The sequence below is a fragment of the Anabrus simplex genome, chromosome 4, assembly GCF_040414725.1.
Source record: "Anabrus simplex isolate iqAnaSimp1 chromosome 4, ASM4041472v1, whole genome shotgun sequence".
In the NCBI taxonomy this organism is placed as follows: Eukaryota; Metazoa; Arthropoda; class Insecta; order Orthoptera; family Tettigoniidae; genus Anabrus; species Anabrus simplex.
This window is the reverse complement of record NC_090268.1, coordinates 215,233,506-215,255,660: the sequence shown is the minus strand read 5'-3', so window position 1 is coordinate 215,255,660 and position 22,155 is coordinate 215,233,506. Positions and strand designations below refer to the sequence as shown.

The 22,155-nt window shown below is 43.5% G+C and overlaps 1 protein-coding gene across 2 annotated transcripts in view; it reads left to right on the top strand.

Annotated features, from left to right (window-relative positions):
• The first annotated feature begins 259 nt into the window (after positions 1–259).
• The window catches only part of LOC136871776 (long-chain fatty acid transport protein 4), a 222,234-nt gene continuing 200,338 nt past the window's right edge, over positions 260–22,155 (top strand). Inside the window, exon 1 of one of the 2 annotated variants that reach the window (XM_067145351.2) lies at positions 260–500. In XM_067145351.2, the coding sequence (XP_067001452.2) occupies positions 322–500 (179 nt within the window). In that variant the 5' untranslated portion in view covers positions 260–321. The remainder of the gene's footprint in view (positions 501–22,155) is intronic. The other variant, XM_067145350.2, reaches the window with a different exon arrangement.

Genomic DNA, 22,155 nt, shown 5'->3' with positions numbered 1-22,155 from the left:
AGAAGAAATTGGCAATGAAAATCGGAAACCTTTCAAACCTTTTTATTCCTGAGAAGCGTGCTTTGCTTGTAAACGCACGATTGTGGTAGTTATTTAGTGATTTAAAGTACCGGTACCTAAAAATGCTGTTGTCTCTTTTGAGAAGACCGGTCTTTTTCAAGAACGTAATGTCAGAGTGTCAGCTGTTACTGCGCATGTGCGTGAGGTGGGCGTCTACCCTGCGGCTCCATGCTCAGCCCATCGCCCGTCCCCCTTGCTTGAAAAGTGCCGCACGCATGCAGTGTTTGGGAAGACTTTGTGCGGCGTGTTGTTGTGAGAAAAATGTCCTTGCAGGCCGAACTTAAACTTGCCATGTTTATCATGGTGGCTGTTTTGGTGGGCTGGGGTGTCAGCCTTTTTACTCATATAAAGCTAACACTCCTTTTCCTCCTCGTTTTACTAGCCCTGAAGTTCCGACGCAAGATCTACGTAGTGCTTGTAACTCTACCGCGGGATATCAGGTTAGTGGTTTCGCTTTCTTTGTTATGTAATCAAATGCTTGTTGTTTCTTATGGCGTTTTGCAAATTTATCTATCCTGCATCAAGTATTGTGTTGTTGATATTTATTGACAGTACGTAGCAGGTTGAATTCATGCTGCATGGTAATACAAACCTCGCGCTTGTTCATCCGATTAGTCACGTGGGGATGGATAGTCGCAGTAGCGGAAAAATTACATAATTATCTGTCAAAAGATAAGTATTTACCTTTGTTCGCTAGGAAAATGGCTAAGGAGTTTTAGAACGATAAGGCCCTACATACACTTTGCTTAGGCCAAGGCAGGCAGAGATGAAGAATGTAGTATATAGTTAGGTGTGTTAGTTGACAGTCGGATAAGTCGCTATGTTCTGTCATTTTGAATGAAGTATGGTACTGGGAATCAGTGGTTCCTATTTCATTTCGAATCTGTTAAAGACAATTTTGATCAGAGAATGTAATCCCCTTTTCTCTGTTGTAAGTGCTCTTCTACTAGATACGTTTATGTTCCTTTAATGCAGACTATCGCCTTAAGGGGACAGCGGCGTCTAAATATGGTCAAAAGTCAAAAGTGTCATTTTGAATTTTTATCACCAGTGTGCAGAGGGGTATCTTTCGGAATTTTATTATCTTTCTCCCAAGTGTATTTAAATAGCTTTATCGGGCGAGTTGGCCGTGCGCGTAGAGGCGCTCGACTGTGAGCTTGCATCCGGGAGATAGTAGGTTCGAATCCCACTATCGGCAGCCCTGAAGATGGTTTTCCGTGGTTTCCCATTTTCACACCAGGCAAATGCTGGGGCTGTACCTTAATTAAGGCCACGGCCGCTTCCTTCCAACTCCTAGGCCTTTCCTATCTCATCGTCGCCATAAGACCTATCTGTGTCGGTGCGACGTAAAGCCCCTAGCAAAAAAATAAATAGCTTTATGTAAGCTGACACCTGCACCTTCCACCACTGGAAGGAAGACAGTTTTGTAAATGCTGTTCCTCCAATCCAGTAAGATCCATCAGTGTGCTGTAGGCCTATATGCCTACTTGACACTTGCTCTTCAATCTACAGAAAATGTATTGTCTTTTTTAAAAAACTTTTTGATAGGCAGATTTTACAAAATTCTCTTAACGTTTGCAGTACACCATAATTTTAAGAACAACTTGAACCACTCTGGTTAAGATATTTGCAGTGTCGTCCGGCTCCATGGCTAAATGGTTAGCGTGCTGGCCTTTGGTCACAGGGGTCCCGGGTGCGATTCCCGGCAGGGTCTGGAATTTTAACCTTAATTGGTTAATTTCACTGGCACGGGGGTTGGGTGTATGTGTCGTCTTCATCCTCATCACGACGCGCTGGTCGCCTACGGGAGTCAAATCAAAAGACCTGCATCAGGCGAGCCGAACATGTCCTCGGACACTCCCGGCACTAAAAGCCATACGCCATTTCATTTCATTTGCAGTGTGAGAGGGAGACAGAAAATTCTTTTTAAGAACTTTGAAATTATGACATAGGCTATTTTGAAATCAGATGATGATAATGATGATAATGCTTGTTGTTTAAAGGGGCCTAACATCGAGGTCATCGGCCCCTAATGGTACGAAATGAAATAACAAAAAATTCAAAAATTTATCCACTGACTAAAATAAAATAAAATATGTCATGAAGAATGAATGGATGGACTTGAACACTACAAAAAAACAAAAACAAACAATCAAACAACAACAGTGGATCAGACTCAAAAAGAAGGTAGTTAATTAGAGTATTACTGACCAAGGGACCATTTATAAAGCACAATGATGCTTAATGTCTGAAGGGGTGCTAAATTCACGTCTAAGGCCCCACAGAATGGTACATATCACGAGTAAAGTAGAACCATGGTATTTGTCATTTTGGGGTACTGATCAAAAGTAGCGAAGACTCACGGTGGTCCACACAAGATGGTACTACTCACAAGTATTGCAATTCGTACAGGGAACGCAGACCTATGGCGTTTCTCACACAATGGCGCCACTCATAGCCAACGCAAACCGGTAAGGTTCCTCATCTAGGTGTACTAGTCACGGGCGCCGGTATTCCCATGGTGTTCCTCACATAGTGGGTACCAATCACAGGCAACGCTGATCCACGGTGCTGCTCATATAGCGGTACAACTCACAGGCTACGCCCAGACCCGCGCTGTTGCTCACATGGGTACAATGCACGGGTACTGGAATCCACCAGGCCAGGCTTTTTACTGCAACTAATCACAAACCTATTTCGTACCAATTTAGTGATACTACTCGCAAGTACATGCAAACCATGGTGTTCCCCGCATGATGCAAATCAAGAATAGTTTCATGGTTCTAATTCAATCATCCCTTGGTCGCCCCTTGTAGTCGCCTCTTACGACAGGCAGGGGATACCGCGGGTATATTCTACATGTGCGTCCCCCACCCGCAGGGGGTAGTGTGTTTGGTCCGCGAGAGGTATTTTATTTCCCTCAAGTCCGCCGGCAAGCCGGTTAGGACCCCCCTATCCGCCACCTGGGACACGCCACGTGGGAGTATCACCTCTCCCCCTGCTACGCCGTAGCAGGTTCGTGGTTGAAATCAGAAAATATCCTTGTATACGTATACTTAAAAAAAAAAAAAAAAAAAAAAAAAACAGTTTTGAGGAAACAAGCAATGAATGTTTTCAAGGTAGTGTGGAGTACATGGAGGTACATTTTCATTCATAACTTGGTCAAATTGTATAGACATCTGAAAAGTTTCCATCCAGATATGAAGGCAGAAGTTAATTTCATTTTAATATGGGAAAAAAACAGAAATTGGAATTTTTTAAACCATGGTAATTTGTGAAATTTGGTGCTGGGAATTCACATAAAAATTATAACATTAATATAGCAGTTTTCCCTTAGATATTAACTTGTTCCGATATAAAGGAAACAAAATCAAACCATAAGGAGGAAATTAACTCACCTAATAAAAATAAAAAGTGGAAGTTAGTGATGTTGGTGCTAAATGTCTGTAATGAAAAGCAATTTGAGCACCAGGCGAGTTGGCCGTGCGTTTAGGGGCGCGCAGTGTGAGCTTGCATCTGGGAGATAGTGGGTTTGAACCCCACTGTAGCCAGCCCTGTAAATGATTTTCCGTAGTTTTCCATTTGCATACCGGGCAAATGCTGGGGCTGTCCCGTAAGTAAGGCCACGGTTGCTTCTTTCCCATCAGTTTCTGGTGGGACTACCAGTGTCCCTAATATAATGAGCTCCATAGGCGTACAACCAACCTGGATACTAGTGGCACTTATGTGACTGCAGCTGTCAAGCTCGGTCTTTACACTCTACAACTTAAAGCAAATTGTACAAAAAATAATTGAAGCTTTAATGCCCTATGAGAAATGTTTAGAAATTGAATCAGTCTTCCCAAAGCCTTCATTTCACATTTTTAACCTACCAGAAGACTTGAAAAGTTCGCTTTCTGGGGAACCCAAACACTGTTTCCCTCCGTGGCAGCACTTCACTGCTGGGAGTGCATGTTTTGGAAGGAGAAAATCATGCAGAAATGATGTGAAATGATACCTCAAGTAGCAAAGATGAGAAATCCTTCCTTATGCTTGCCAGTATTTTTACTTCTATAGAAAAATGAACACTGAGATTTTGTCAGTCTGGAAAATGTTACTATTTTCTGTGTTCCTATTGGCTGAAGCAATCTGCTATTGTCTCAAATAGAGCTTGCATCAAGTGTATCCCCAGGGCTGCCACATTCTGTGCAAATTACGAAACTGCAAAGTTTGAAAGTGTCATGGAGTGTGCCGGATGTATTCGTGACTTGAATATATTAAGTACAGAAGGCATGAAATTTGCGGATATTTATCTGGACCAATCATCTTGTCACACTAGCCAATGGTGTAACCAATCCAGACCAGTGGCCTTGTCACTAGCCAATGGTCTAAGTAATCCAGACCAGTAGTCTTGTCACCAGCCACACACAAGTTGATAGCCTTGTGTGGTATGTTATGACTTTGTGTGAGTTGTGCCATGTTTGATTCTTAACTTCTTGTTTGCACTCCTGTTAGTAGAGTTTTCACGAGTAAACAGAAATCAGCACCATGGGAGGGCAACCTTGCAGCTGTAAGTGAGATTCATAGAAATACATTGGTCAAACCTCCCACAAATATGAACTCTGCTTTTGTTATGTTGATTAAAGCAAGTTTGGAAAGAGGAGGATAATTCGAGGGCGAGATTGAAGGATAGTGATAGTGACGGATATAATATTATGTTAATGTAAATGGAGAATAATTTGCTTTTCCTAACAAAACTGTATAAATAAGTGTCCAAACAAAACCTACCGGGACTATGGGCTGCTGGACAATAGGTTGAAAACCTATTCATGGAGAACTGTAAGAGTTCTAAAGGGAAGCAGCATGATTTGTTCTGGGTGTTTTTCATCAAGACTGTAGTGTTATGAAAGTGTTGCAAACTTTGGGCTGGAAGAACTTGGGGAGCAAGGAGAGCAGCTGTTCGACTAAACTGTATGTTACAAGTAACTAATCTCATTTTGTTCTATAATGAAGATACCTTGAATAGGTGGACACAATAATTTTAATCTCGAAAGAGTTTTACTAAGCTGTATGTTCCGAACTGCCAGTGGAGAGATTACATGGATTGACAAGTAAATTTGAATGCTGTTTTTATAAGTAGCAATGATATGAAGATAAGGTTGGGATTCATGAGGACAAATTGGGACATATATTTGTTTGAATGAAGAGGAATTAGGGATTGGAAAAATTTACCAACGGATGTGTTTGATAATTTCCAGCTTTTAAAAATCATTTAAAATGAATATTTGAAAGATAATCATTTCAGGTAAACAATTGGTAGAGAGTCCTCCCGAAGATATCACCACCTTGACGAAGGCAATATACATTTTGCCGGGTGTTTGGAGGCTTGCGTTTTCAAATGATCCTTAGAGCTATGCCGGCAGGAGCACAGGCTCCTGGTAGGGCCACCCAAGCCGGACAGGTCTAAGGTGATGATCCAGACTAAGAGTGATACCCTGGCCCTCCAGGTTGGGAGTTGGCCATAGGGTTAACTCCCTTGGCTCGTAAAAAGACAAATGTTACGAATACCTTAAGACATACTACAGGAAAAGCGATGACTTGGTGACGACCTGGCGAGAAAAACGGCGTAAGAGAAGGAAAAATTATATCAGGAGAGCCAAGGACCGGGACAAATGGAGGCAGGTGATTAAGGAGGCCAAGGAACTACATGGTCTGTAGCGCGGACTAGTAAGTAAGTAATTGGTAGAGAATCTGCCACTTGGGTGACAGCCCTAAATGCAGATCAATGGCGATTGATTGAATGAACAGTCTGATCACTTATATTGGTGGATCAGACTGCTGGAGTGCGAGTCGTGTAAGATTAATAAACATTATGTCTGTTATGTGTTCCACTGAAAGAGCATTTCTAAGGCCTCTATTACACCCGTGTTGCCAATGCAGAATTTCAGTGCACACTGGTGTCGCCACGAGAAATCATGTATAAAGTATTCCATTTTAAAAGATGTCATCAAGTGAGGACCTACTTTCCTAGTTCTGCTTATGAAAAAGAAAAAGCAAATAAAGAATAAAGCATTTGGTTTACACCCAATGTTGGCTTTGAGACAAGGAATGTTCTACACGTTGTTTTAGTTTTAGTTTTTTTTTTTTTTTTACAAGTTGCTCTATGCCGTACCAACACAGATAGGTCTTATGGTGATGATGGGCCAGAAAAGGACTAGGAATGGGAAGGAATCGACCGTGGCCTTAATTAAGGTACATCCCCAGCATATGCCTAGTGTGAAAATGGGAAACCATGGAAAACCATCTTCAGGGCTGCCGACAGTGGGATCCGAACCCACAATCTCCCATACTGGATACTGGCGGCACGTAAGCGACTGCAGCTATCGAGCTCGGTCTCTACACTCTTTTCGGTGAACTTTGTGCATACGACAATACATTTTTAATTTACTTTTGTGTGTCAAAATAGGGTTTTTTTTTTTCTTTTTAAGTTTTTAAGCTATATCAAAGAGGACACAACAAGTGTTGATATAAGAATGTAGAAAAGTGTTACACCAGAGGAGAAATTGGTCGTCACATTAAGTTGATAATACCAATATAGTTGGTCGGTTATTGGACATTATAAATTTTCCAGCTAACTCATTCCTGGTTCCCAGCGTTTCACCCAATAACGGACCAACTATATTGGTATTATAAATTTGCTCATTCGGAACAAATATTTCAGGTTCCCTATGGGAATGAACATGTTATATCACATTAAGTTGAGTCGATAAGTAATTTAAAATTATTATAATGATTCTTTCTACAGCCAGAATTTACTTTGTGTAATAAAACATTTCCAAACTTATCATTTAATAAACATGTTTCTTAAAATTAAGTTGTAAGAAGGATGCTGTTTGTAAAGTTGTTTAATTATTATGGAAATAAAATAAAATAAACATACCTAAAAAAATTCTTGTCAGCAACATCCTTGTTCTAGAAATCAGGTAAGAAATACACCATAATTTCTTTTCACTCATATAATTTGGCGTTTCTATCATGGTACTCATAGGTTGCATTGTTCCAGATTAGGTGTATTTTTCAACTTGGGCTATTAAGTCCTCTGTATTCACTTGCTTATCTACTAAATGAGCAAACTCTATCCTCAGCACTACTTTTCTTCATAACATTTCCTTCGTCCATCATGAACACAATATTGAAAAGAGAACAGCTTGAGGGGAACTGATGGAGGGGGGCGGGGGAAGGGGATGGGTCACTACCTGGTGGCGCCGCCAATATGCTAGTATGATAGGCTACATTTGAAGCAATGCCCGGCGGATGTCCCAAGCGGTTGCCAGGCTCGTCCACCAGCCGGACATCAGTTTCTAGTGGCGCCACCAGTGTCCCTAATATAATAAGCTCAATACAACACAACACCCACATTAACTGGTGTTGCCACCAGTGTCCTGGTGTAATAGGGACCTAAGAGTAGTCACAATTTCATTCAATGAGTTGAAGACTTTTCCACACTCTGCTGTGGATTAGTGTTGACTGCTGTCAAAGAAGTGAGATCATTGGGTTTTCTCTTCAGCTTTGGCTTCCTTGTGCTGTTTGAAAGGTGTAATTATTTTACTTGAATCTTGAATGGATGGTTGATCATACAGATACCTAACGCTGGCAAGACTGAGATACACATGATGCAACATGCTTTGTCTGTGCTGAGACATGCAAACCTGCAAGAATAGTACTTAAGCAGGGATCACAAAATGAAAGGGGCATTCAGAATGATAGACAAAAATTTAAAACCAATAAAGGATAAATAACTATGTATCAATAGAATATTCATCAGTACCATAGCATACCGCCCCTCTCTAATATGTAAGGAAACTTCCAGTACTTATTTAACAATTTTTTCAGTGGTAAAAATTTAGGGTGATCAGATGCAAATAGATAAAAGGAGGACAGAACTGTTTAAAAAGGAAGACAATGCCAAAAAAGGACACAAAAATCCTCCATTGAGAGTCTGAATTTAGAAGTTTACATTTTCACATACATAAACAAAATGTATCCATTTCCATATTATACAGTAAATTCTTACAAAATTAAAAAAAAACCTAATTTACAAGCCTTAAGATTCAGTTGCCTTTAGGAGTTTTGGCCTCTGTAACATATAAAAAGATACACATGTAAATTCCTTAAGATTATATTGAACCATAAGCGGATTTTCGCAGATTCTGCTTTAAACGGTTTGTGTTATCAGTCCATTGTGCTGAGATCAATGAAAATACTCTTTCTAAATTTGCATTGTGCCCTTGTATAAAATGTATTCTGCATGGTTTAATAATTCTGACCTACAGTCAACTTTGCTCACCTGACTACAAGGTAACTTGTTATATTCAGGGTCATCACTACTCTCATTCAGGAATTGTTTGAAATTGCAGAACTGTCCCCCTTAGGATGGGAGTGGTAGAATAACACCCACAATAGTCCCTGCTTGTCATAAGAAATGACTAAAAGGGGCCCCAGGGGCTTTTAACTTGGGAGTGTGGGTTGGTGATGTCAGGGCCCTTATCTGAGTTCTGGTATTGCTTCCACGTGTGCCAGGCTCCTCACTTTCATCTATCCTATTCGATCTCTCTTGGTCAACTCTTTTTCTTTTCCAACCAGGGCGGTATTAGGTTACGAAGCCTAGAGAGTCATTTTCATGCCTTTCGTGGTCCTTGTCTTTCTTTGGCTGATACATTCATTTATCAATGTGTCTGACCCCTTTCACTTTTTCTCCCCGATTAGTGTTAATAGAGTATGATTGCCCAGTTGTACTTCCTCTTAAAACTATAATCACTACAACCACCATCACCACCACCACCACTATTTGCAGAATTGATCAAAAGATTTCACATCATCAGTTGGAAATCCAAATACAGAATACATATTTCAACATCACAACGATCAATATTACTTTCAGCACCATTGATTTAAAACAGGCTTCCTTCAAATCTAGATGATCTTCTGTTGATTGTCAGCACCATTTATTTAAAACAGGCTTCCTTCAAACCCAGATGATCACCTGTCTCTTGACACATTGTCGGCTGTCAAACATTAACATAGCAGTGTTCTGATTACTGAGAGAAGCATGCAGTATACAGAATGATAAATAGCATTATCACAATAGAAGGCATGCACAGAATAATTGCATATACTGTACGATATTGACAATGCCGTTGCGTAATGAAGAATACTTATAAACAATGAAGTAAAAAGATTCCCCCAAAATAAGTGTATTCACTTTTAAAAAAAGACATTTCGGGTTTTTTAAATTATCCATCTGGATTCCAGACAATGGTCTAAAAGGGAGGACATGACAGATAAAAGGCTATCTGGTCAGCCTATGAGTTCTGGTCCATCTAAACCTCTGGTATCATATAAATTAATGTAAGGGCTATGAGAGATACCAATAATAAAGATTCCCTAGAAATTGCAGACATGCCATTTGGGTCAATTCCGAGCGAGTTGGCTACGCAGTTTAGGTCATGTAGCTGTGAGCTTGCATTCAGGAGAGAGTGGATTTGAACTTCACTGCTGGCAGCACTGAAGATGGCTTTCTGCAAGTTTCCCATTTTCACACCAGGGAAATGTTGTGGCTATACTTTCCTTCCCAGTCCTAGCTCTGTTGTATCCCGTCATTGCCATAAGACCTGTCTGAGTCAGTGTAACATACAACAAATCACTAAAAGTATTACTCTCACACTTTTTAGTGATAGATTTTTGTATGGGGGTGAGGAGTAAGGAGGGAGCTCTCTCGGTGCCGGTAATACTGCCAACTGAATGGAAATGAAATCTGAATTGAATTGATAATATGATTGATTGATATGAATTTTCTAAACCTTTATTATCTTAAGCCAACAACTGAGTCACACACATATTATATAACATTTTTCAATGCGAATCTTGTTCCTAGTACGAATTCTATAGTTTGGCTCTGCTGTGTAAACAACAGTACTAGTACGTAAAGTACCAAGCTCGATAGCTGCAGTTGCTTAAGTGCAGCCAGTATCCAGTATTCAAGAGATAGTGGGTTCGAACTCCACTGTCGGCAGCCCTGAAAATAGTTTTCTGTGGTTTACCATTTTCACACCAGGCCTTAATTAAGGCCACGGACGCTTCCTTCTCATTCCTAGCCCTTTCCTATCCTATCGTCGCCATAAGACCTATCTGTGTCGGTGCAACGTTAGGCAGCTTGAAAAAAAAAGTACGTAAAGTGTACGCCAGATGTCGTACAGCGATGCATAAGCGATTCATAGTTTGTGTTTCAATGGTTACCAATATGAATCTCGAAGATAACCGAGGTCGCCTGATTCAGCACTAGGGTGTCCATCTATCATTAAAAAGTGTGCGAGTAATAATTCAGATTGTATGTATGTTCAGTCTTCAGCCCTAAGGCTGGTTGGATCCTCAACAGCTCTGCCATCAGCTGTCATAGATGGCCTAGGCATCACTGAAGAGGCGTACTAGGGAAATGAGGAAGTGAGGTAGTTTCCCGTTGCTTTCCTCACCGATCCAGAAGTTGCTATTACATATCAGTCTGCCAAGCCCACTGAAATGCATGCACCAACCGACCCTATGAGCAACATTTTCACACCATTCATAGCAGGGACTGGCTGCAGAAGGAATGGCATTACTAACATTGCTCATACCTCAGTCACTTTCATATTGTCAAAGCCAAGTATAAGACAGAGACAGATCAATGAAAGTAACAAAATTACTCTAGCCCATACCAGAAGACATAGTGCACTGTAAACACTAGGTCCTGCCAGCAAAGGCAAATTCAGATTAGAAAGGAATAACAATTGACCACATGTATGTCGGATGGATATGAGGCTCTACCCAGAATTAGCTCATACAACGTGAATACTGTACTTACATTAATGCCCAATTTTCACTATTACCTTCAAAGTAGCCCTCCCGGGCTTAATACAGCATTTTTTCCCATTTTTGGAAGCACTCTTGGAGGTTTCCAGCACCTCCTCTGTGATCCAGCTTGTATCTTTCACCCTCCTCCTCCTCCCCCCCCCCCCCCCCCCCCGATGAAGAGGGACCCATCGACGAAATTTTGAATGACAAAGGGCCTGATTTTCTCACCTACATCTCCAGTGTAACTGAAGCCCCAGATTGCCACTCTAACATAGCGGCGGAAGAAGAGATTTATCAGACATATCCGGACGTCTTCAATGAGAAACCTGGAGAGATTAAGAATTTTAAACACCTTTTCAACGTCAAGGATACTTCGCCCTATAAACGCAAGCCATACCCGGTGCCTGAGAAATATAAGGAGGAAACCAGGACACTGATTCGTCAGATGGAGGCTGACGGAATTATCTCCAAGTGCGTTACGCCTTATATTAATCCGCTCACCATAGTAAGGAAACCCAATGGTAACCTGTGATTATGCTTGGATCCTCGCGCCTTGAATGACTGGTACTCGAGTACGACCACCCTCCTCCGCTTAAGGATGTCATTAAGCGATTTTATGGAGAATTTTTTTCAGGCATGGACATGACATCTTTCTTCCATATTGGATTGAACGAGCACAGCCGGCTCTTTACTGGGTTCATCTTTGATAATATCACATATGTTTTCAAACGGGTACCCTTTGGCATCAAGAACTCGGGAGCCGTCTTGATAAGAGTGTTGGAAAGCCAGTTATCTGATGAAGTAAAGACCATCGCCACTATTTATGTAGACGATATATTGGTAGCATCCGATACCTGGGAGCAACACTTAGAAGATGTACATACAGTGCTCAAAGAATTGAGAGAAAATAACTTCAAAATTAATTTGAAGAAAAGCCAATTTTTCAAGACGGAAGTTCTTTTCCTTGGTCATGTCATCAGCGATGAGAGCATCCGCCCAAATTCTGCTAAAATTCAATGCATTGTGGATTTTCCTAGGGCTTGCAGGATTAAGCAAGTTTGGCAATTCCTTGGACTTTGCCAATTTTTTCGCAACATTGTCCTCAGTACACGGAGACTGTAGCGCCTCTCCAAGAATTACCGAAGAAAAATAACCGCTGGAAATGGACTACTGAATGTGAGCAATCCTTTATTGCCACTAAAAGGATGCTCGGAAATATTGTGCAGCTCTGTATCCTAATTATGAATGGCCATTCCATATTGAATTTGATGCCAGTAGGATAGGGATCGGAGCAGTTATTTACCAGGTCGATCCTAGTGAGCCCGATGTCGAGCTGTTCATTTCGTTCTTAAGTCGGAAGCTAAGGGCGAATGAGAAAGTATACACCGTCACGGAGCTAGAAGCCCTAGCTATTGTATATTCGCTTCTATATTGTAAGAAAGTTGTCTTTGGGTTCCCGATCAGTATCTATACGGACCACAAGGCACTAACTTTCATTCTATCTTCCGACCTCTCAAATGAACGGGTCACTAGGTGGGCGCTATTCATACAGCAATTCAATGTCACCATTGTGCATCGGCCTGGAAAGAAAAATGTACTAGCCGACGCCCTCAGTCGGAATCTCGCAGATGCAGCCATAGCCTATCCGATTTCAATCACTGATAGTGATGATGGGTTTTTGAGAAGACTTCGGTATCTATCCCAGGCCCAGCGGAGAGACCACAGGCTAAGAGAAATTTTTCATTTCTGTGAAGGATCTATCCCACAACATGGTCCAGACTACGGCCGGATTAGGTAGGCAGCCCAATCTTTCTCTTGGGACAACAACCTACTCTATAAGAACGTTGACGCAACCAGGACCACTAAACGGATTTATGTCCTGCCTAAATTTCCAGAAGTCATCATCTGGCATTGCTACTTCATCACAGGGCATGCTGGAGTGGATATAGTGGCCAGTGTAATAAAGGAAAAGTTCATCTGGGAGTACCTCCGGAATGATATTAGAGAACTATAAGAACTTGCGACTTATGCCAACGGATTAAACCGAATAATGATCTTATGAGGGAATATCCAAGGCCTATCATCCCAGAGAAGCCACGGGAAGTGGTGGCGCTCGACCTGTACGGTCCACTTCCGAAGGCGACCCGAGGTAATAAGCACGTCTTAATCATCGTCGACGTCTTCTCGAAATTCACCATGTTGTTGCCTATCCAGAAGGCGAACACTGGGAATATTTTACGGAGACTCCGCAGGAATGTTTTTCCTGAGATGGGGAAACCTGCATTCCTGCTGACAGATCATGGAAGCCAGTTCACATCCGCAGAATTCCAGGCGGCTTTAGAAGAGTTAGAAATTCATCAAATAATGAACTCCATTCGTCATCCGGAAGCCAACCCTGCTGAGCGACTGATGAGGGAGATCGCCAGATTCTGTCGTGTATACTGCCAGGAAGAGCACTGGAAATTGATTTGTGTGCTTCCAGTTATGCGGAAGATAGTCAACTCCACTATCCACGAATCTACTGGATATATTTCAATGTTGGTGCATAATGGGCATACTCCTGATCGTCCATCGGATGCTATTCTCCCTCTTTCACCAGATGCAGCAATTGATTAAGAAGAACAATCGCTAAAGCCTTAGGGAAATTGAGGCATGCTGCCGGCATCAGGAAACGAAGGAATAGGAACAGTAGGGTTAGCCAACCGTTCCAAATAGGGGACAAGGTGTTAATTCGGAAACCTGCGATGTCTCGTCCGGAATTAAGGGTCTATGCAAAATTTTGTCCTTTGTATTTTTGCCCTTACAGGATTGTTGAATCCTTGGACAACGGTGCCTTTAAGATCACCAGACTAGATGGCAACCTTGAAGGCATCTACAATGCCTCAAATCTCAAAACATACTTTTAGCAAGGTGAAAATAAAAGCAAATCCTCACAGTATTATCTGTTTCCCCGAGAGGGATGGATATATACCGGTTACGACTTGTACATGCCGTACTTTTTGCCTATTAATTGTACTTCATCATCACGCAAAGCCTTCAGAGCGAACTTGATTTGTTTACGTTCGGAGCGAGCAGGCGAGCCAGCGACAGCTGTGTGTGTGACGTAGCTGCAGGGACAAGATAGACTACCCGCCTGACGCCACGTGTAACCTGCATGGCCTGGTATGTTCTGGATATGAACGCCACGCCTTCGCGAACATTCGATGTGGAAAAATTTCAATACTTCTCTAATAATAATCGCAGCGACGCGAGTGATACGTCATTTTGAAGAGGATAACATAAACTCTCAAATTGTGAATCTCAAGTAAATCCGTCGAGGGATTCGCGAGATAATCAGCCTCAAAAATATCACATCTGATGACGTAGGAGCCCCAAACTGAATATAAGCTGAGCTTACTAGACCCGATCAGACAGTATTAGCTGGGTGTCCAGCCTGAATCTGCACGCTGCAGTGTTCGTCGAAGTGCTGACAGAGGCTATCTTCGAATATTCAAAGTCTTCATGTGGGACTTAAACTCTGACAGTCGTGTTGAAATTATAAATTTTGCGCGTGTGAACTCTGATGTATAACGAAGTCTTTATAATGAACACTGAGTCTATCAGTTAAGTTGAACTTGTAATTTTTGCGTGTGATGAAGATCAAATTATCCAAAGTCTTTATATAGTAGACTCGGATTATATCCGTCAAGTTTTGCGTTTGTTGGAACTCTGATTATGACAAGCCATGTATTGGACTTAGGTGACAACAGTCAAGTCGAGCTTATATTCTGTGCGCATGTAGAAACTTTTCGACATAACTTACTTTCGTTCTTGCGGAACTGAGTTTATTACCGCGTTACCTGTATGAAAATTAGTCTCTGAATGAATATTAATTTAAATGTGACACTACTGCGATATACTAGGAGCTGTGATATTTATTTTTTAAGTATCAGTCAGCAGAACTTCATATCTGAACAAACATATCATTAAGTTCAGTGTGACACTACTACGTTATACTATTAACTGTGACATTTTGTTAAATATCAGTAGCATAATTTTATTCGTAAACAAGGTTGTTTATGAAAGTGTTCGAACTTTCACATGAATGTTAACGTAAGTGATTACCATAATCGTGTGCTACGACACCAAGGTTTCACTCCGAATTCAAACTGTGTTCTTTATCCAATTCAGACAAAATTGTGTATTATTTCTTCTGAAGAGTGTGTAAATTATTTGTGCGTGACTGACAGCAGTGTCTTTGATAAAGTCTCGAACAGTCACCTATTTTTTATATCAAGTGCGCATAACAACGAACTGTGCTTTTCATTTCAACCTTAGTTCTTCGTCAAAGTGTTTAGTATTATTGCATGACTGACAGCAGTGTCTTTGATAAACTGTAGAGCAGTCATGCATTTCTTTCAATGTCAAGTGCTCCTTTATTTAGTGGAAAATCACCATGAACTGTGCTTTATTTTCTTCCAATCTCGATGCTACCCGCATGTTCATCTTTAGTGAACTTATAAATTCTATCTACAAGATTAAGAGTGAATTCAACTGCATATCCCAACCATATTAAATGAAACAGTGTTGTTAAACCAAAGTGTCGGGGGACTGTGTAAATTTGAACACTCATGTAAGTTGTGTGACGAGTGATTACCCCCACAACATCGTCGGAGAACGTCGGAGATCGTCCAGAACGTCGAAAGTTCGAGACTCAAACCCATATCAAACCGATCTGGGTGTTCCGGCCTTATCTCAACGTAATATTGGCAACTTGCAGAATGTGTTCCAGTCCCGTTCAGCCCTTAGGCTTAATATGAGTGAGGCTAATGCCAATTTAGAGACAAGGCTTAGTGCAACATGTGCTAACCAGGCGATGTTGAAGACAGAGACTATCAACAGTAAGGTGAAGTGCACTTTTAAATGCATTTTCTGAATAAAACCTATTATTCAATCTATTTAACATTTTTCTTGTAGATAGGACCCTGCCTCCTGTACTAAGCCCTAGCTAGAAACCACCCAGTATTGCTCTGAGTCCTACTTCGTGCTAACTTTAAAATTAATTCATAAAGTCGGGCTATTTTATTGGTACAGAGAGGAGGGTAATATACGTGGCACCCTGCACGTTGGGGCACGATAGCTAGGTTAACAGTGCTATCAATTAATATAAAATTAGAACACCCTGGACGTGGTGTTTTCCTTTTTACAAAGTGAAACTTATGCCCTGGACGTGGCAAATAATGTATAGTCATTTGTCAGGGATTGAACCCATGATCTGAGACGTGCGAAGCCTGAGTTCTTACTAGTCTGTAGCTGACTGGTTGACGAATGAGGATGATCCTATGCGACAGACATGTTGCCTCATACCCAGTCTTCATTCTCGAGTGGATGTCCACCAGCGTTTGTCCTTCGGCAGCCAAGAACAGAATAACAGCACGTTGGTCCTGTTTGGACGCATTTGATAATAGTGTCAGCCATAGTTCACGTGGCCGCATTTAATGCTCGCACCTCGGCACGCCACGGCTCTCACACTAATCCGTTTGCTTTTTTTCGGGGCGCCCCCGAAGCCCGCTCACCCCGCGTGACCATCGACTCAATCTACATGGCCTCCGACATGCTATTCATTTCTAAGAAGAAAAAGATAGCAGGGAAGAGTGGGAAGTGATACAAGGAGTATCTGCCGGTTTCCGAGTAAATTTGCTACCACGGCTGCCTGTTTCCATGTCAGACACGTTAGAAGGCGAGGTTGTATTGGTTGGATAGTGTTAAGGTGTGGTATTGAAGGGTCAGGGAAAAAACCACGTAGGCAGAAAGGAGAAAGAGCCTGCATGTAAAACCTGACATCTTGTGATAGCACATGCAAGGATGTGGGCTGGAAAGGTCCAGTGGTAGTGTTAGTTGAGAAGAGGTATCATGCACCAGCCATGATCCGCGGGCCTTGCCGGTTGCGAAGCCATGCGTCGAGAACCACTAGGGCCCGCCGCATAGCGCCACCTCTTTGAGGTCCCTCGTACCCAGTCTCCGATCCCGGAGAATGAGGCCAAGCCCGCCAGGGCGGGAGCCTCCTGGAAGAGGGTGGGTCATGACGCCGGGCCTCTTTCCTCTCTGCCCGCGCCGTGGCCCGGTAGACTGGGCAACTGCGATGGGACGCCGGTTGGCCCCCCGCGCAGTTGGCTCACACCGGCGCCTCCTTGAGTGTTGCGCAGGCCGTGTAGTGGTGATCACCCCCACAACGGTTGCATCTCACTTGGAGCCCACACCTCTCCTGCCGGTGGCCCCACCTCAAACAGCGGAAACACTGCAGGAGCTGTTGAGGGGGACGTTTCAATCTCACCTGATTGCCGCTACCCGCTGAGGTCCTCTACTGATTGGCTCCTCGCTCGGCTGCTGTCCTGGGTTGCGGCTGGGCGGCCCTCTCCTGGTGGGCCGGTGTCTTCTTCCTCCTGGTCCTGGGGCGGCGTCTTCTTCCCGGGGATCTCTTCTCGGTAGGAGAAGAGGTCTCTTCCTGGTGGCCCTCCTTCCGGCCTTGTGACCCCGGGGTAGCGGGTGGCTCCTCTGCGTCGCCGTCTTCTTCCTCCTCCTGGCTGGCGGCGGTGGCGTCGGTCGTTGCTAACACTAGACTGCGTTCCCTGTCCTGAGGGGCGCACGTCGAGGTCTGCAGCTCGATAGACATGCAGGCAGGCTGGGCCTGGACAGCAGCCTCAGAACGCCAGAGGGCGTCCTTCCCCACTGCTGTGCTGCCATCCACCGTCATGGGCGCATTCCTGGTTTGCGCCCGGGTTACAGGCCCTTCCTGGTGGGCCTGGGTCTGCGTCCACTTCGCCCTACATGTCCGTGCTTATATACCCGCACCGGAGTCGCGCCACGCTGCATGTCCGTTGCAGCAACGCCCTCAAACGGAAACTTTTGGATCACGCTTTATATCCTTCAAAATCCGACTGCCTACTGCCAACCTCCTGTGGGTGGGGGCGGTAGAATAACACCCACGGTAGCCCTGCCTCTCGTAAGAGGCGACTAAAAGGGGCCCCATGGGCTGTCAAATTGGTAACGTGGGTTGGCGACCACGGGTCCCTAACTGACTCGTGGCATTGCTTACTTAACTTGTGCCAGGCTCCTCACTTTCATCAGTCCTGTCCGACCTCCCTTGGTTAACTCTTGTTCTTTTCCGACCCCGACGTTAACACGTTCCGAGGGCTAGGGAATCTTTCATTTTCACGCCCTTCGTGGCCCTTGTCTTTGTTTGACTGATGTCTTCATATTTCGAAGTGCCTGCCCCCTTCAACTCTTTCTCTCTGATTAGTGTTAATAGCGCCAGGCTGAATGGCTCAGACGGTTGAGACGCTGGAATTCTGACCCCAACTTGGCAGGTCCGATCCTGGCTCAGTCCGGTAGTATTTGATGGTGCTCATATAAGTCAGTCTCGTGTCGGTAGATTTCTGGCACGTAAAGGAACTCCTGCGAGACTAAATTTCGGCACCTCGGTGTCTCGGAGAACCGTAAAAGTAGTTAGTGGAACGTAAAGCCAATAATATTACTGTTAATAGCGGATGGTTGCCCAGTTATACTTTTTATTAATACAGTAACCACCACTCACGACCTACTACTGCGAGGTTTGAACCCGCGAACTTGGAATGCGCAGACCGACACGATCCACAGACGGAGCTGTTGCGACAGTGACCATGTAAAATAAGGAACTGCATAATCAACTACATACTTATAGGCCTATAGTAAACTTGGGCAGTCTTCTGGTTGTTAAAATAAAAGTGCAGCGTGGCTGTAAGCTTGCATGTCGCCGCAAACCTTTTGTGTCAGTGAGTTGTTAACTGCCAGCAAAAGAAAATAAAGCAGCACTGTTCACTAACAAACACTTGATATCAACATAGATACTTTCCTCTCCTTGTCTTAATGTCCCACCAGCTGCTGAAAACTATTTCCATTTTCGTTTATCCAGACCTTGCATCTTCCAAGAAAATTCTGTGATACGCGTCGTAGTTTCTCTTATGTTATTTCACTTATCACTGTCCTGATTTCGTTTTCCAGGACCTCATTTGTATGCAGATTGTTTCAAATTTCCCCACAGGTAAGTCACACATAGTGAGGTCTGGAGAACGAGTTGGCCATAATTTCCGGTCACCGAACACATTTCTAATTGCAGCCATAGAATTACGTGCAGTGCAGGCTGTAGCATCGTCTTGCTGAACGTAGGCAACATGTTAAAGTTAGGGACGTAAAATAGTGACCAGGTATCTTTCGGAGGTCACTGTTTCATAAAATAAATGTGTGTCAAGTTATTGTTCGTCCTCTAACTGCACATCAAATACCCACTTTCGTGTCTTGAAGCGACAGCTCGTGGGGATTTTCAGTGTCCTAGTGACGAGTGTTGTGAGAATTAGTGCACCCACTGAGGCGAAACTAAGCTTCGTCAGACATGATCAAAGCCGAAGGATCTAAATCTCCGCCATGCATGGATGATAGCACCATCCGCCGGAAGTTAACACTAGCGTCAGGATTTGCTATATTTGACTTGTGCACTACGGTGACCTTACAGGGGAAAACTCAGAATGTTAAGGCCTCGCAGCGCTGAGGTCGTATTTTCATAATGCCTTTTCTGTTTAAGGCGGATCCAGTTGTTTGCCACTTTGGTGGCGTTGAACATTATGATGCAGCAAATAGAGAATTTTAGTATTGTATGTTAATAGTATCGCCATGATTGTTTTCTTGAGAAATGTAGAGTGGTAGTTTCTCGTTGCTTTCCACCCCGCAGCATTACAGCCTCGTACGCAGACTCAGCTGCGCCTGTAGTTGTCTGATAATGAGCCTGAGAAGGAATCATTTTCCATAAGCCTCACTTCTGTAATAGTAGCACTGCTACTTACTACCGTCCATGGATTCCAGAAGCATTTCCTCCACTGAGGGTCCACTACCGTCCTAAGGGAGTTCATACGTCCGGAGCTGTTAGATCCCTTAAATAGGGTGTCAGGTTATGCAGCCAAACGCTCGGCAAACAGAAATGGCTCGTATTGGCTTTCTGAAAGTGAGGAATCTACTGTGTTGCAGATGCCTCAGCTTGGAGACACGCCACAACTTGGTCAGATGCTATGTATATTCAGTGCTTATGTACGGCGCTGAAACATGGACTCTGAAAAGTAACACCATTAAGAGAATAAATGCCTTCGAGATGTGGATGTTCCGAAGAATGTTACGGATCTTGTGGACTGGCCACGTCTCCAATGCTGCCGTACTCAAACGCTTCAGGAGGGAACAAATGTTGATGTGTACAATCAAGAAAAGAGACAGCTTGCCTTGGGCATAGCCTATTATGAGGAATAAAAAGTACAACCTACTTAAATTGATCATGCAGGGTAAAATTGATGGACCTAGGAGTCGCGGTCGAGGGAAACACTCTTACTTACGGTATTGGACAGGACTAGTTTCTAGTAGACTGATGAGGACAGCCGAAAATCGTACAGACTTTGCTGTGATTGTGGCTAACCTTCAGTAATGGAGAAGGCACTAGAATAAGAAATCTAGCTTATTGTAATGATAATGAGAAGAAATAAAACCACGATATGTTAGTTTTGTATCAACACGCGTATTATTTAACTCCCATAAAGCACATGGTCCCAAAACCCGAAAAACAGAAACGAAGAAAACAATCATGAATCTCGTGGAAAATGCATTTTGAAAGAATGAAAGACTTGTGAAACTAAAATTATATCTGCCCATTCGTCACCACGACACGCAACAGATAAGTACTTTAAAAAACCAAACCAAACCCCATCGCACTACAGCCCTTGAAGGGCCTTGGCCTACCAAGCGACCGCTGCTCAGCCCGAAGGCCTGCAGATTACGAGGTGTCGTGTGGTCAGCACGACGAATCCTCTCGGCCGTTATTCTTGGCTTTCTAGACCGGGGCCGCCATCTCACCGTCAGATAGCTCCTCAATTCTAATCACGTAGGCTGAGTGGACCTCGAACCAGCCCTCAGGTCTAGGTAAAAATTCCTGACCTGGCCGGGAATCGAACCCGGGGCCTTCGGGTAAGAGGCAGACACGCTACCCCTACACCACGGGGCCGGCTAAGTACTTTAAGGGCGCTAATAATATTCTGAATTTTGTTAGAGCGCTAAGCGTAGCTCATGAGTCCGACTCATTGGCTGAATCCACGAACCTACAACGCTGGCGTAGCAGGGGGAAGGTGATACTCCCACGTGTCGCGTCCCAGGTGGCGGATAGGGGGTCCTAACCGGCTTGCCGGCGGACTTGAGGGAAATAAAATACCTATCGCGGACCAAACACACAACCCCTGTGGGTGGGGGACGCAGACGAAGAATACACCCACGGTATCCCCTGCCTGTCGTAAGAGGCGACTAAAAGAGGCGACCAAGGGATGATTGTATTAGAACCATGAAACTACTTTTGATTAGTACCACCACGCGGGGAAAACCATGGGTCACTTTTACTTGCCCGTAGTACCACTATGTTAGGTACCAAACAGGTTTGTGATTAGTAGCACGCAGGAGCACCGTGCGGTCAGCCTTCCACTTAGAGTGCACTGTCGGCTTTTACAGTACCTGTGATTAGTACCACTATATGAGCGACACCATGGTTCTGCCTTGCCTATGATTAGTACCCACTATATGAGGAACACCACGGGATAGTACGAGTCCCTGTGGTTAGTACACTTATGTGATGAATACCATAGGTTTGCTTTGCCTGTAAATGGCGCCGCAATGTGCGAAACACCGTAGGTCTGTATTACATGTGTGAGTTTCATTACCTGTGAGTAGTACCATAATGTGTGGAATACCGCGAGTCTACGCTACTTATGATTAGTACCGCACCATGACAAATATGACAAATACCATGGTTCTACTTTCCTAGCGATAAGTACCATTATGAGGGGCCGATGACTTGGATTTTGGACCCCTTTAGACTCCAAGCATCATCGATTCAGTATCGTGCTTTAGAAGCAGTCCCTTGGTCAGTAATACTATTGTTTTACGTCCGTTTTTATAACGTGAGGCACTGTGGGTCGGATCCACTGATTGTTTTAAATTCATGGTCATCCATTCTGTCTTCGTCCTCACGTTTTGAATTCTGGTCGGTGGAGGATTTTTGACTTTTAATTTGTCGTTACATTTTGTCTCATTTCGTACCATTAGGGGCCGATGGCCGATTAGGCCCCTTTAAACAACAAGCATCATCATTGGCTGAATGGTCAGCGTTGAGCCCTTCGGTTCAGAGGGTCC